The 12,702-nt window shown below is 47.1% G+C and overlaps 1 protein-coding gene across 1 annotated transcript in view; it reads left to right on the top strand.

Annotated features, from left to right (window-relative positions):
- The window catches only part of LOC124776648 (UDP-glucosyltransferase 2-like), a 90,404-nt gene that overhangs the window by 27,775 nt on the left and 49,927 nt on the right, over nt 1-12,702 (top strand). Inside the window, exon 2 of the mRNA XM_047251735.1 lies at nt 2,188-2,372. Coding sequence (XP_047107691.1) covers nt 2,196-2,372 — 177 coding nt within the window. The 5' untranslated portion in view covers nt 2,188-2,195. The remainder of the gene's footprint in view (nt 1-2,187; nt 2,373-12,702) is intronic.

The following is a 12,702-nucleotide window of genomic DNA, read 5'->3' as shown; positions in this document are numbered from 1 at the left end:
AAAGTAAGTATATTTTCAGTTGGAAGTTAGATATCACTCCTTCTCTAATGGAACACATTTGTATTTGTGTGTTTGCCATCAATTAATTTTCGTCTTGCCCCTTCACAGCCTTACAAGACATAGCTTCGTTAAAGGTCATCTGATCCCAACAATCGGTCATTTCCCCTTGTCAGTGCTACTTTACAGCTGCAGCGTTATGCACTCATTTTCCGTACTGACGATAAGTCACGACTAGCCTCACATTCCTGCGTGTTTCAGTAAGAGAGAACGAGTCTACTAGTATGAACCGACAGCAGCGCCACAGTTCTGACTCTCCATACTCTCAGAACTGTAGTCGGAACAATGGAAGCCCAGTACGAGTGGTAACAGTGGCGTCTAGATATATGAAAATGCAGCCTCAGCTTTAGACTCGTACTCGCTGCGTTTCTGATCTCTACTTCACAGTGTTTTGCTGAGTGTGCATGTAGATGTAGACCCGAAGCCTCTGAAAAAAGATTTAACATTAATTATTGCAAACTGAGCTTTCCCTCCTGGATTGTAAGGCCTCAGTATACGTGTACATCTATATCTATGCTCTGACACTATGACGTACGAGGTGCGACAATAAAGTAATGCGACTGATTTTCTTTGCAAGATGTGACAACCCTGCAGGCTTGCGTAGGCACTATATCTTTGACCTTGGTCTATAAGCTGCTTCTGGTCCAAGCGGCACATCGATGCAACTGCTCAGTTGTGAGTTGTGCTGTAATAAGTTAACATGTGTTTGTGTCTCTCGTCATGGAAATGGAACCGCATTATATTGCGCAACGGTATGCCATTTCTTATTGCGCTAAATTGGGTGAAAACGCGGCAACTTACAGTAAGCTTCAGAAGGCTTTTGGAGAGGAGGTTATGTCATGAGCTCAAATTTTTCGTTGGCATGAAATGTTTAGTGAAGGCGGAACGAGTGTTGAAGATGAAAACTGCAGCGGACGACCATCAACCTCACGGACAGATGTCAACTTGGTCAGGGTGCATGAACTCGTATGATCTGATCGAAGAATATCCGTAAAAATGATTGCAGAAGAACTGAACATCAATCGAGAAATGGTTCGTCTAATAATAACTGAAGATCTTCGTATGAGAAAGATTTGTACAAAAATGGTCCCCAAAAACCTCACACCGAAACAGCGAGAAACACTGAAAAATGTGGCAGCCGATCTGTAACAGCAAACGGAAATCAATCCAGAATTGTTGAGCCGTGTTATCACTGGTGATGTAAGTTGGTTTTTGCAGTACGATCCAGAGACAAAACGCCAAAGTTTGCAATGCTGCTCAAAGGGATCACCCAGACCAAGAATAGTTCACATGTCAAAGTCAAAAGTGAAATGCATGCTTGTCTGCTTCTGTGATTCCAAGGGAATTGTTCATAAAGAGCGGGTGCCTCCTGGACAAACAGTTAACCAATATTACTACAAAGAAATTTTAGAAAGACTTCGTAAAAGAGTTCTTCGTGTCCGTGCCAACATTGCAGATAATTGGATTCTGCATCATGATAATGCGCCAACCTATACTGCTCTGTCAGTACAGCAATTTTTAACCTCAAGACAAATTTCAGTACTACCACAGCCACCCTATTCAGCAGATATCGCTCCGTGCGACTTTCTTCTATTCCCAAGAGTCAAAACGGCGGGGTCAAGGGACACCATTTTCGAACAACACAAGGTGTCCAAAAAGCTGTGACGCGGCTCGTGGAGGATATTAAAGAAGATGAGTTCCAGGAATGTTACCATCAATGGCAGAAGCGCTGGAAAAAGTGTGTGCAATCAGAAGTGAACTACTTTGAAGAAGACACTAAACTTGACTAAAACGGTAAGCAACTTTTTTGTTCACATGTCTCATTACTGTACTGTCGCACCTCGTATGTCGTAGGCAGTACTTATCGTACCAAACAGTTTGATAGCTCTCTGTTCCATTCACAGATGGAGCGTAGGTAAAGTGTTTATAAGACCATGTGCCACCTGTTGTTAGCCTATTTTTTTCTATTAACCCATCTTCTCAGTAAGGTTGTGTTTGTTCAGATTCAGAAGGTCCTCGCTTTTGCCTGTTCTTTTAAATGAATTGTAACACCTAACGTGCTCCAAGCACGATGCTCACGTCGAAATGGGTAATTCACTTGCTGCTACCAGACGACCGTGTTCATTGCAGGAGGAACCATGCTGCAAGTGGTCGCGTTTTCGCTGCTGGCGGTGGTGAGCACGTCATCAGCAGCTATGATCTTGGTGATCGCACCGTCACCGTCCTACAGCCACCAGCTGCCATTCCACATCCTGACAAAGGCTCTCCTGCAGAGGGGCCACCGAGTCACCCTCATGACGACAGACTCCATGAAGGTCAGCCAAAAGCATATTATAAGCAACTGACTGTACAATCTAAGAAAAAAAAGACGCACCACGAAAGAATTATCCGGACGGGACGGAAATCGTCATTAGATGTAATGCAGAGACAAACAAATGATTATAGCTTCAGAAAAATTGGATGATTTATTCAAAAGAAAAAGCTTCATAAACTGAGCAATTCAATAATGCGTAGGTTCATTTCTGGCCCTTATCCAAGCAGCTATTCGCTTAGCATTGAGTGATAAAATTGTAAGACGTCTTGCTGAGGGGTACCGTGCCAAATTCTGACCACTTGGGGGTTTATATCGTCAAAATTCCGAGACAAAGGGTCCTGTCCATAACGCTCCAAAGATTCGCAATTTGGAAGAGATCCGGCGACCTTGCTGGCCAAGGCAGGGTTTGGCAGGCAGGAAGACAAGCAGCAGAGGCTCTCACCGAGTGTGGGCGGGCATTATCTTGCTGAAATGTAAGGCCACAATATCATCGACGTACCGCTGTGTTGTAAGGGTGCCGCGGATGACAACCAAAGGGGTCCTTCTTTAAAAAGAAATAGCGCCCCAGACCATGACTCCTGGTTGTTGGGCCCTATGGTGGACGACAGTGAAGTTGGCTTCCCACCGCCGTGTGGGGCGTCTTCGGCCTGGAATCTCATTGGCTGGAGTAGACTTGTCATCAGAGATGAGTCCCGCTTGGAGCTGAACCCCGGTGACCAGCTTAGACGTTTCTGGAGACATCCTGAACAGCGGCGGGATACCAACCTGACTGTCGCCCCCCCCCCCCCCCCCCCCCCATACAGCCCGAAAACCAGGACTGATGGTCTGGGGTGCTATTTCTTTTCGTAGCTTCTCTGCCAGTCCTTTTGCCAAGGTATGCAGGTGGTAAAAGTTGTACGCTTCGGGGAATTGCTCTTTTCACAGGCGCTTGAATCAAAAAATGGTTCAAATGGCTCTGAGCCCCTAGAACTTAGAACTACTTAAACCTATCGAACCCTAGGACATCACATACACCCATGCCCGAGGCAGGATTCGAACCTGCGACTGTAGCGCTCGCGCGGTTCCAGACTGAAGCGCCTAGAACCGGCTGACGCATGAATCTCTACTAACCTCTCCTTATGGTCATTTTCGCGTGCTCTTTTGTATCGAGAGTGCAACAGCCTCTGCTGCCTTAGCATTTTGCCGGCCGGAGTGGCCGAGCGGTTCTAGGCGCTTCAGTCTGGAACCGCGAGATCGCTGCGGTCGCAGGTTCGAATCCTGCCTCGGGCATGGATGTGTGTGATGTCCTTAGGTTAGTTAGGTTTAAGTAGTTCTAAGTTCTAGGGGACTGATGACCTTAGATGTTAAGTCCCATAGTGCTCAGAGCCATTTGAACCATTTTGGACTTCAGTATTTTCCGAATGATAGGTCTTTTCTGTCCTTCATTCACTAACTGGGCAGATAATCCTCCAGACCACGAGTTACGATCCGCTTAAACTTCACCCATAATTCCTCTACGCCCATCTTACTGGAAATAAGTGATGTCAATTAACTTTCTAAGTCACTTACTAACAATGCTTATCTCCTCTATCTATGAGAAATACTCTCCTAGCCTTTTTGACTGTTTTATTAACTTTCGTAGCCACAGTTGCTATCATAACACGATGATCACTGGCCCTCATTTCTACTCCTACATCGTTAAGTAGTGTGTAAGCTTAGGGACTGATGACCTTAGCAGTTAAGTCCCATAAGATTTCACACACATTTGAACATTTTTACTCCTACATCCATAAGGTCCTGTGTGTTTTTTAGCCAGGAGGTCTAAGATGTTTCGATTGCATGTCGGCTGTTAAATTGGCTGCTCAGGACAGTTTCCAGAAGACGTGTTAAAAAGTGCACCGCACGACTATCTGTGTGCACCCCCTGCAGTGAATCCATAGACATCCCTGTCAATATTCGGTAGGAGATTCTGCTCATACTAGGCTTGTCTGCTCTCTTCTTCAGTATATCCATCCAGTGTGGGACCTGCATCAGAAAGGACTGAAGGAGAACATCTAAAAGGCGAAAAGGAGGGCAGCTCGTTTTGTATTATCGCGAAATATGGGAGAGAGGGCCACGGATTTGATACACGAATTGGAGTGGCTACAATTAAAACAAAGACTTTTTCATTGTGACAGAATATTCTCACGAAATTCACTTTCGCCTTAGAGCTTTGAAAATGTTATGTCAGCGTCCAGTTATAAAGAGAGAAATGATCATCATAATGAAATAAGGGCAATCAGAGTCGCACGGAAAGATTTAAGTGCTCATGTTTCCCCCGCATTGTTCTGCCAAGCAGTTCATTGTGGTTTGCAGAGTCATCATGTCATTAATTGTAAATAAAACTTCAGTGATTTTTGGATGTAATGATGCACACTCAAGCATATAAACTACTGCTCATCACCTGATAAGGAAGGGCTGAAGACAAGTTGTTTCCTAATGGGTCTTAAATTATTGTGTTGTAAATTTTTGTTGCGGTACGTTTTGCAGAAAAATACCTCTGACGTAGCGGTTGCAGTTCACATACGTACTAATCGATACCAAACTGATTTCACAATGATAGCGTTTAACAAGAACACAGCAATCATTAATGCACAGTTCGTAGCGGGGCTCGATTGGAAACACTACATTTTCGTTACTTAGCACCTAGGAACGTGGTTGACCGAAGGAAGTATGATTTATAGACATTAAAAACTGAGGAATGGTGAGTATTCCAGCACTTCTGCACGAATCGTGCATCAGATTCTGTAACCTCAAGCGGAACCCATGTACAAAGCTGTGATAACGTTACAGCTACATGAAGATGAAAACGATCATCAGATGCTATAGTTTTACTGGGTACTTCAGAACTCACTTCAGCGTGGTGTCCTACTCTGCAACTTAGTCCCACACATGTTTCACTGCTCTAACAACTCGAATTATACATCCTACATGCCATACTATGACAAATTCACTTTCCCAAGACCAATCTCGACACTGTTGCAGCTCACAAGCATGTTTTTTGGTACTGATGCGGCATTCTGTTTACACATTTTCACTTCTTTCGACCCGTCTGTGTGAATGAGCCTTGCATTATATTAAACTTTCAGGTTACTCTGGGCTACATATATGCCATCTCACTAAAGTGTTAATCAGTTACTGCTGGCATATATATATATATTAGTTCACCACGGCAGCATAAGAAAACTAATTGTAACGTAACTCCAGTAATTCTACACTAGGAAAATAAAAGCAATGTGTGTGATCGAATAACAGAAAATATAGCGTTTACTTTGTTATAGTTTCATACGGTTCAATGGCCTGGTACATGTGTTTCAAGTAGACGCCATTTCGGCAACTTGCATGTCTGTAACCTACTCCAGCTACCCAACTTTGGAAAGATGACCTCCAGTTCATCGTGGAATCAGAACCTTGTGTTTTTTTCTGCTGACTCTTCACGTCGTTGAGAGGTGAAACTTAGGTTAAAACGCAGAGTGAAAACTCTGTGGTCCGACTGTGATTCTATCCCGCGACCTGTCGAATTACAGGTACGCGCTATGCGACCAGACAACCATGCCCCACTGCTTTCTCTGTTGCTGTGTTGTTAAGATCATCCCAATAAATTATCTGTGGTATAATCTATTTTTTTCGCTGTATAGTATGCATGTTACTTTCACATTGTGGAAGACGTGTGTAAGGGTCAGACAGTTGAAGTATCAAGTCTAATTTTAAGGTATAAGTATGTGCTGTTCTTCATTTGGTTGCATTGTGAAGCCTTCGTACTTCGTTACTGAATATTTTTGGAGTTAGATCGCTGAGAGCAGAACCTCGCAAATTGTTAACAACTCATTTAGGCCATTTTCAAGACTACTCAGTAAGTAATGTCAAGCTAAAAAAAAAGGTAAACGCTGCTGGCATGTTTTACTTTTGAATTTGATTGAGACCATTGTGCAGTTGAAGCTACGAGAAGGATTTGACAAATTCCATTTGTCATATGTATGGGAGGGATGTATTTCTTGGGAAGACTGCACATACATGAATTTCTCGTTTCTAAGGAGAAAAACTCGACTTGTGTGATGAACACCTCTTTTGGTGAAAACTCTAGAATCGGCTTGTTCACAATAATCGTCGCCAAACAAAATGGGAAATGACAACTTATTTCACTACTGGCCATTAACATTACTACACCAAGAACAAATGCAGATGAGAAACCGGTATTCATTGGACAAATATATTATACTAGAACTGACATGTGATTGCATTTTCACGCAATTGGGGTGCATAGATCCTGAGAAATCAGTACCCAGAACAGCCACCTCTGGCCGTAATAACGGCCTTGATACGCCTGGGCATTGAGTCAAAAGGAACTTGGATGGCATGTACAGGTACAGCTGCCCATGCAGCTTCAACACGATACCACAGTTCATCAAGAGTAGTGACTGGCGTATTGTGACGAGCCAGTTGCTCGGCCACTATTGACATGAGGCTTTCAATTGGTGAGAGATCTGGAGCATGTTCTGGCCAGGGCAGCAGTCGAACATTTTCTGTATCCAGAAAGGCCCGTACAAGACCTGCAACATGCGGTCGTGCATTATCCTGCTGAAATGTAGGGTTTCGCAGGGATCTAATGAAGGGTAGAGCCACGGGTCATAACACATCTGAAATGTAACGTCCACTGTTCAAAGTGTCGTCAACGCGAATAAGAGGCGACCGAGACGTTAATCAATGGCACCCCATACCATCACTACGGGTAATACGCCAGTATGGCTTGACGAATACACGCTTCCAATGTGCGTTCACCGAGATCTCGCCAAAAACGGATGCGACCATCATGATGCTGTAAACAGAACCTGGATTCATCCGAAAAAATGATGTTTTGCCATTCGTGCACCCAGGTTCGTCGTTGAGTACACCATCGCAGGCGCTCCTGTCTATGATGCAGCGTCAGGGGTAACCTCAGCCATGGTCTCCGAGCTGATGGTCCATGCTGCCGCAAACGTCGTCGAACTGTTCGTGCGGATGGTTGTTGTCTTGCAAACGGCCCCATCTGTTGACTCAGGGATCGAGACGTGGCTGCACGACCCGTCACAGCCATGCAGATAAGATGCCTGTCATCTCGACTGCTAGTGATACGAGGCCGTTGGGATCCAGTAAGCGTTCCGTATTACCCTTCTGAACCCACCGTTTCCATATTCTGGTAACAGTCATTGGATCTCGACCATGGGATCCAGCACGGCGTTCCGTATTATCCTTCTGAACCCACCGATTCCATATTCTGGTAACAGTCATTGGATCTCGACCAACGCGACCAGCAATGTCGCGATACGATAAACCGCAATCGCGATAGGCTAGAATCCGACCTTTGTCAAAGTCGGAAACGTGATGGTACGCATTTTTCCTCCTTACACGAGGCATCACAACAACGTTTCACCAGGCAACGCCGGTCAACTGCTGTTTGTGCATGAGAAATCAGTTGGTAATTTTCCTCATGTCAGCACGTTGTAGGTGTCACCACCGGCGCCAGCCTTGTGTGAATGCTCTGAAAAGCTAATCATTTGCATATCACAGCGTCTTCTTCCTGTCGGTTAAATTTCGCGTCTGTGGCACGTCATCTTCGTGATGTAGCAATTTTAATGGCCAGTAGTGTACTTTACTCTCTATTACTCCTATCTGAACACGAGCTAAGAGTCGTCTTCCTATTAGTACTCTCGAAATCTGCGACCCAAATGGGGGCCGACCACCGATGGACAGCGTTGACAAGGGTAGCTGAACTCTGTCTTGCAGGTGTGAGGGGGGGGGGGGGGGGGCAGGAAACTGGGTGGCATGAGGAGCCGGGGGCCGCAACTGGGACTGACACCGAGCTCTCGGTCGCTCCTCGACATGTACCCTGCGCTCGGAGGGGAACGTCGGTCGGAAAACCCCAGAACAGGCACCCACCCTCTTCCTGTGCTACAGTCTGGAACCGCACGACCGCTACGGTCGCAGGTTCGAATCCTGCCTCGGGCATGGCTGTGTGTGATGTCCTTAGGTTAGTTAGGTTTAAGTAGTTCTAAGTTCTAGGGGACTTATCACCACAGCAGTTGAGTCCCATAGTGCTCAGAGCCATTTGAACCATTTGAACCTCTTCCTGTGCCAGTCCGACGAAAAATAGAGAGGGTGATCTACATCTAGATCTACATCCATACTCCGCAAGCCACCTAACGGTGTGTGGCGGAGGGTACTTTGAGCACTTCTAATGGTTCTCCCTTCTATTCCAGTCTCGTACTGTTTGCGGAAAGAAAGATTGTCGGTATGCCTCTGTGTGGCCTCTAATCTCTCTGATCTTATCCTCATGGTCTCTTCGCGAGATATACTGCTTGACTCCTGGCTGAAGGTATGTTCTGGAGACTTCAACAAAAGCGTGTACCGAGCTACTGAGCGTCTCTGCTGCAGAGTCTTCCACTGGAGTTTATCTATCATCTCCGTAACGCTTTCGCGATTACTAAATGATCCTGTAACGAAGCGCGCTGCACTCCGTTGGATCTTCTCTACCCTATCTGGTACGGATCCCACACTGGTGAGCAGTATTCAAGCAGTGGGCGAACACGCGTACTGTAACCTACTTCCTTTGTTTTCGGATTGTATTTCCTTAGGATTCTTCCAATGAATCACAGTCTGGCATCTGCTTTACCGACGATCAACTTTATATGATCATTCCATTTTAAATCACTCCTAATGCCTACTCCCAGACAATTTATGGAATTAACCGCTTCCAGTTGCCGACCTGCTATATTGTAGCTAAATGATAAAGGATATTTCTTTCTATGTATTCGCAGCACATTACACTTGTCTACATTGAGATTCAATTGCCATTCCCTGCACCATGCGTCAATTCGTTGCAGATCCTCCTGCATTTCAATACAATTTTCCATTGTTTCAACCTCTCGATATACTACAGCATCATCCGCAAAAAGCCTCAGTGAACTACGATGTTATCCACAAGGTCATTTATGTATATCGTGAATAACAACGGTCCTACAGCACTCCACTGCGGCACACCTGAAATCACTCTTACTTCGGAATACTTCTCTCCATTGAGAATGACATGTTGTGTTCTGTTATCTAGGAACACTTGAATCCAATCAGACAATTGGTCTGATAGTCCATACGCTCTTACTTTGTTCATTAAACGACTCTAGGGAACTGTATCGAACGCCTTGCGGAAGTCAAGAAACACAGCATCTACCTGGAAACCCGTGTCTATGGCCGTTTGAGACTCGTGGACGAATAGCGCGAGCTGCGTTTCACACGATCGTCTTTTTCGAAACACATGCTGATTCCTACAGAGTAGATTTATTGTCTCCATAAAAGTCATTATACTCGAGCATAATGACGACGACGGCTACAATGACGATGATGACGGCGCCCGTACCACTGCGGGCGCCGGGACGAGCACCGCGAAGTTTAGCTGCAGCGGCAGCGAAGGCGATGCGTCCAGCTCCACCGGTTCCACCGGCGGTGCCGAATAAGTACCCGGAAGTGGCTGCACCAGTCTCACGATCCCGGTAGGATGCGAATCAGAGGGGTCAGAAAATCTGTAGAAGAATCTCGCAGTCGACAAGCACGAATCTGGTTTTGATGGCGGCGCAGCAACCCAGCAGGACCTTGAATTAAATACACTCCTGGAAATGGAAAAAAGAACACATTGACACCGGTGTGTCAGACCCACCATACTTGCTCCGGACACTGCGAGAGGGCTGTACAAGCAATGATCACACGCACGGCACAGCGGACACACCAGGAACCGCGGTGTTGGCCGTCGAATGGCGCTAGCTGCGCAGCATTTGTGCACCGCCGCCGTCAGTGTCAGCCAGTTTACCGTGGCATACGGAGCTCCATCGCAGTATTTAACACTGGTAGCATGCCGCGACAGCGTGGACGTGAACCGTATGTGCAGTTGACGGACTTTGAGCGAGGGCGTATAGTGGGCATGCGGGAGGCCGGGTGGACGTACCGCCGAATTGCTCAACACGTGGGGCGTGAGGTCTCCACAGTACATCGATGTTGTCGCCAGTGGTCGGCGGAAGGTGCACGTGCCCGTCGACCTGGGACCGGACCGCAGCGACGCACGGATGCACGCCAAGACCGTAGGATCCTACGCAGTGCCGTAGGGGACCGCACCGCCACTTCCCAGCAAATTAGGGACACTGTTGCTCCTGGGGTATCGGCGAGGACCATTCGCAACCGTCTCCATGAAGCTGGGCTACGGTCCCGCACACCGTTAGGCCGTCTTCCGCTCACGCCCCAACATCGTGCAGCCCGCCTCCAGGGGTGTCGCGACAGGCGTGAATGGAGGGACGAATGGAGACGTGTCGTCTTCAGCGATGAGAGTCGCTTCTGCCTTGGTGCCAATGATGGTCGTATGCGTGTTTGGTGCCATGCAGGTGAGCGCCACAATCAGGACTGCATACGACCGAGGCACACAGGGCCAACACCCGGCATCATGGTGTGGGGAGCGATCTCCTACACTGGCCGTACACCACCGGTGATCGTCGAGGGGACACTGAATAGTGCACGGTACATCCAAACCGTCATCGAACCCATCGTACTACCATTCCTAGACCGGCAAGGGAACTTGCTGTTCCAACAGGACAATGCACGTCCGCATGTATCCCGTGCCACCCAACGTGCTCTAGAAGGTGTAAGTCAACTACCCTGGCCAGCAAGATCTCCGGATCTGTCCCCCATTGAGCATGTTTGGGACTGGATGAAGCGTCGTCTCACGCGGTCTGCACGTCCAGCACGAACGCTGGTCCAACTGAGGCGCCAGGTGGAAATGGCATGGCAAGCCGTTCCACAGGACTACATCCAGCATCTCTACGATCGTCTCCATGGGAGAATAGCAGCCTGCATTGCTGCGAAAGGTGGATATACACTGTACTAGTGCCGACATTGTGCATGCTCTGTTGCCTGTGTCTATGTGCCTGTGGTTCTGTCAGTGTGATCATGTGATGTATCTGACCCCAGGAATGTGTCAATAAAGTTTCCCCTTCCTGGGACAATGAATTCACGGTGTTCTTATTTCAATTTCCAGGAGTGTACATGTTAGCGCCCAAATTTCGATGAAACGTTCCTGTCCCCCAGCGCCTTGTGCGACAAAAACTCTGAAAAGAATAGAATCACTAGGCGCAAAGCGATACTTGTGGAGCGTGGGAGGCGCTATGCGCTGCGTTAAGTGCAGCAGCTGGAGCAGTGTGCAGTGGTGCCGGACATGTAGAAGCCCCACCGGCGACGGACCGTCACTAGGCTGGGAAAAGTACGTTTCGAGGAAGACCATCAGCGCTTGCTCCCACGTGTGTGAGGCACATGGTTTGTTCACCTGTTGCTTGAGCGCACGCACAGTTCGTTCAGCTTCTCCGTTCCACTGAGAATGAAACGGAGCAATGATAAGGTGAATGGTACCACTGAGTGTAGAAAACTGTTCAAAGTCCTGAGCCGTAAAATGTGGTACAATGACTGGAACCAGTACTTCCAAGCAAAACTTATGTGGCGAAGTTCGAATGGGCACTACAAACGCCGCGCAGGATTAGCCGAGCGGGCTAGGGCGCTGCAGTCATCGACTGTGCGGCTGGTCCCGGCGGAGGTTGGAGTCGTCCCTCGGGCATGGGTGTGTGTGTGTTTGTCCTTAGGATAATTTAAGTTAATTAGTGTGTAAGCTTAGGGACTGATGACCTTAGCAGTTAAGTCCCATAAGATTTCACACACATTTGAACTTTTTTTTTTTTTTTTTTTTTTTTTTTGCACTGCAAACGGATATTTGTTAGCGAATAACCAAAGTGTGTTGCAAAAGGGACCAGCAAAGTCACTCGCTGCCACGGAGGTTGTGACATTGGCCAAGCTGAAAGCGTTTGCGGTGGGGCCGATGGATTCCAGCACAAGTGCGACACTGCGACGTCATGTTTTCAATGTGAGTGTCCCGGCCAAGTACAGTGCTGACGCGCTGCCTGTTTTGTGCGCATTATTTCCCTATGTCCTTGGTGGAGCAATCGCAACACATCTTTTTGCATCATTTTACTAATAGGCACATGCGATTGTCCAGAAACATTTTGGAATGAAATCACACCATGCTGGCGGAGCGGCTATGCCGACGAGCAAGATATCCGCGCAGATAAGAATTCTGAATGTTTTTCACTGGAGGAGATCAAGCAGTACGGATGCAGTGCAACAAATGGTTCGTCAGGGTCTGCTTTTGTGGCCTGCACAGTTTTCGTATAGTTCAGTGGAAAAATCTGTAACAGATCAGTGTCCTGCGCAATGATCTGATAACAAGATGCAGCAGTAGCATCGAATTCAGA

The sequence above is a fragment of the Schistocerca piceifrons genome, chromosome 2 (genome assembly GCF_021461385.2).
Source record: "Schistocerca piceifrons isolate TAMUIC-IGC-003096 chromosome 2, iqSchPice1.1, whole genome shotgun sequence".
Lineage (NCBI taxonomy): Eukaryota > Metazoa > Arthropoda > Insecta > Orthoptera > Acrididae > Schistocerca > Schistocerca piceifrons.
Note: the sequence above shows the minus strand (reverse complement) of the source record. Positions and strands in the feature narration are given on the sequence as shown.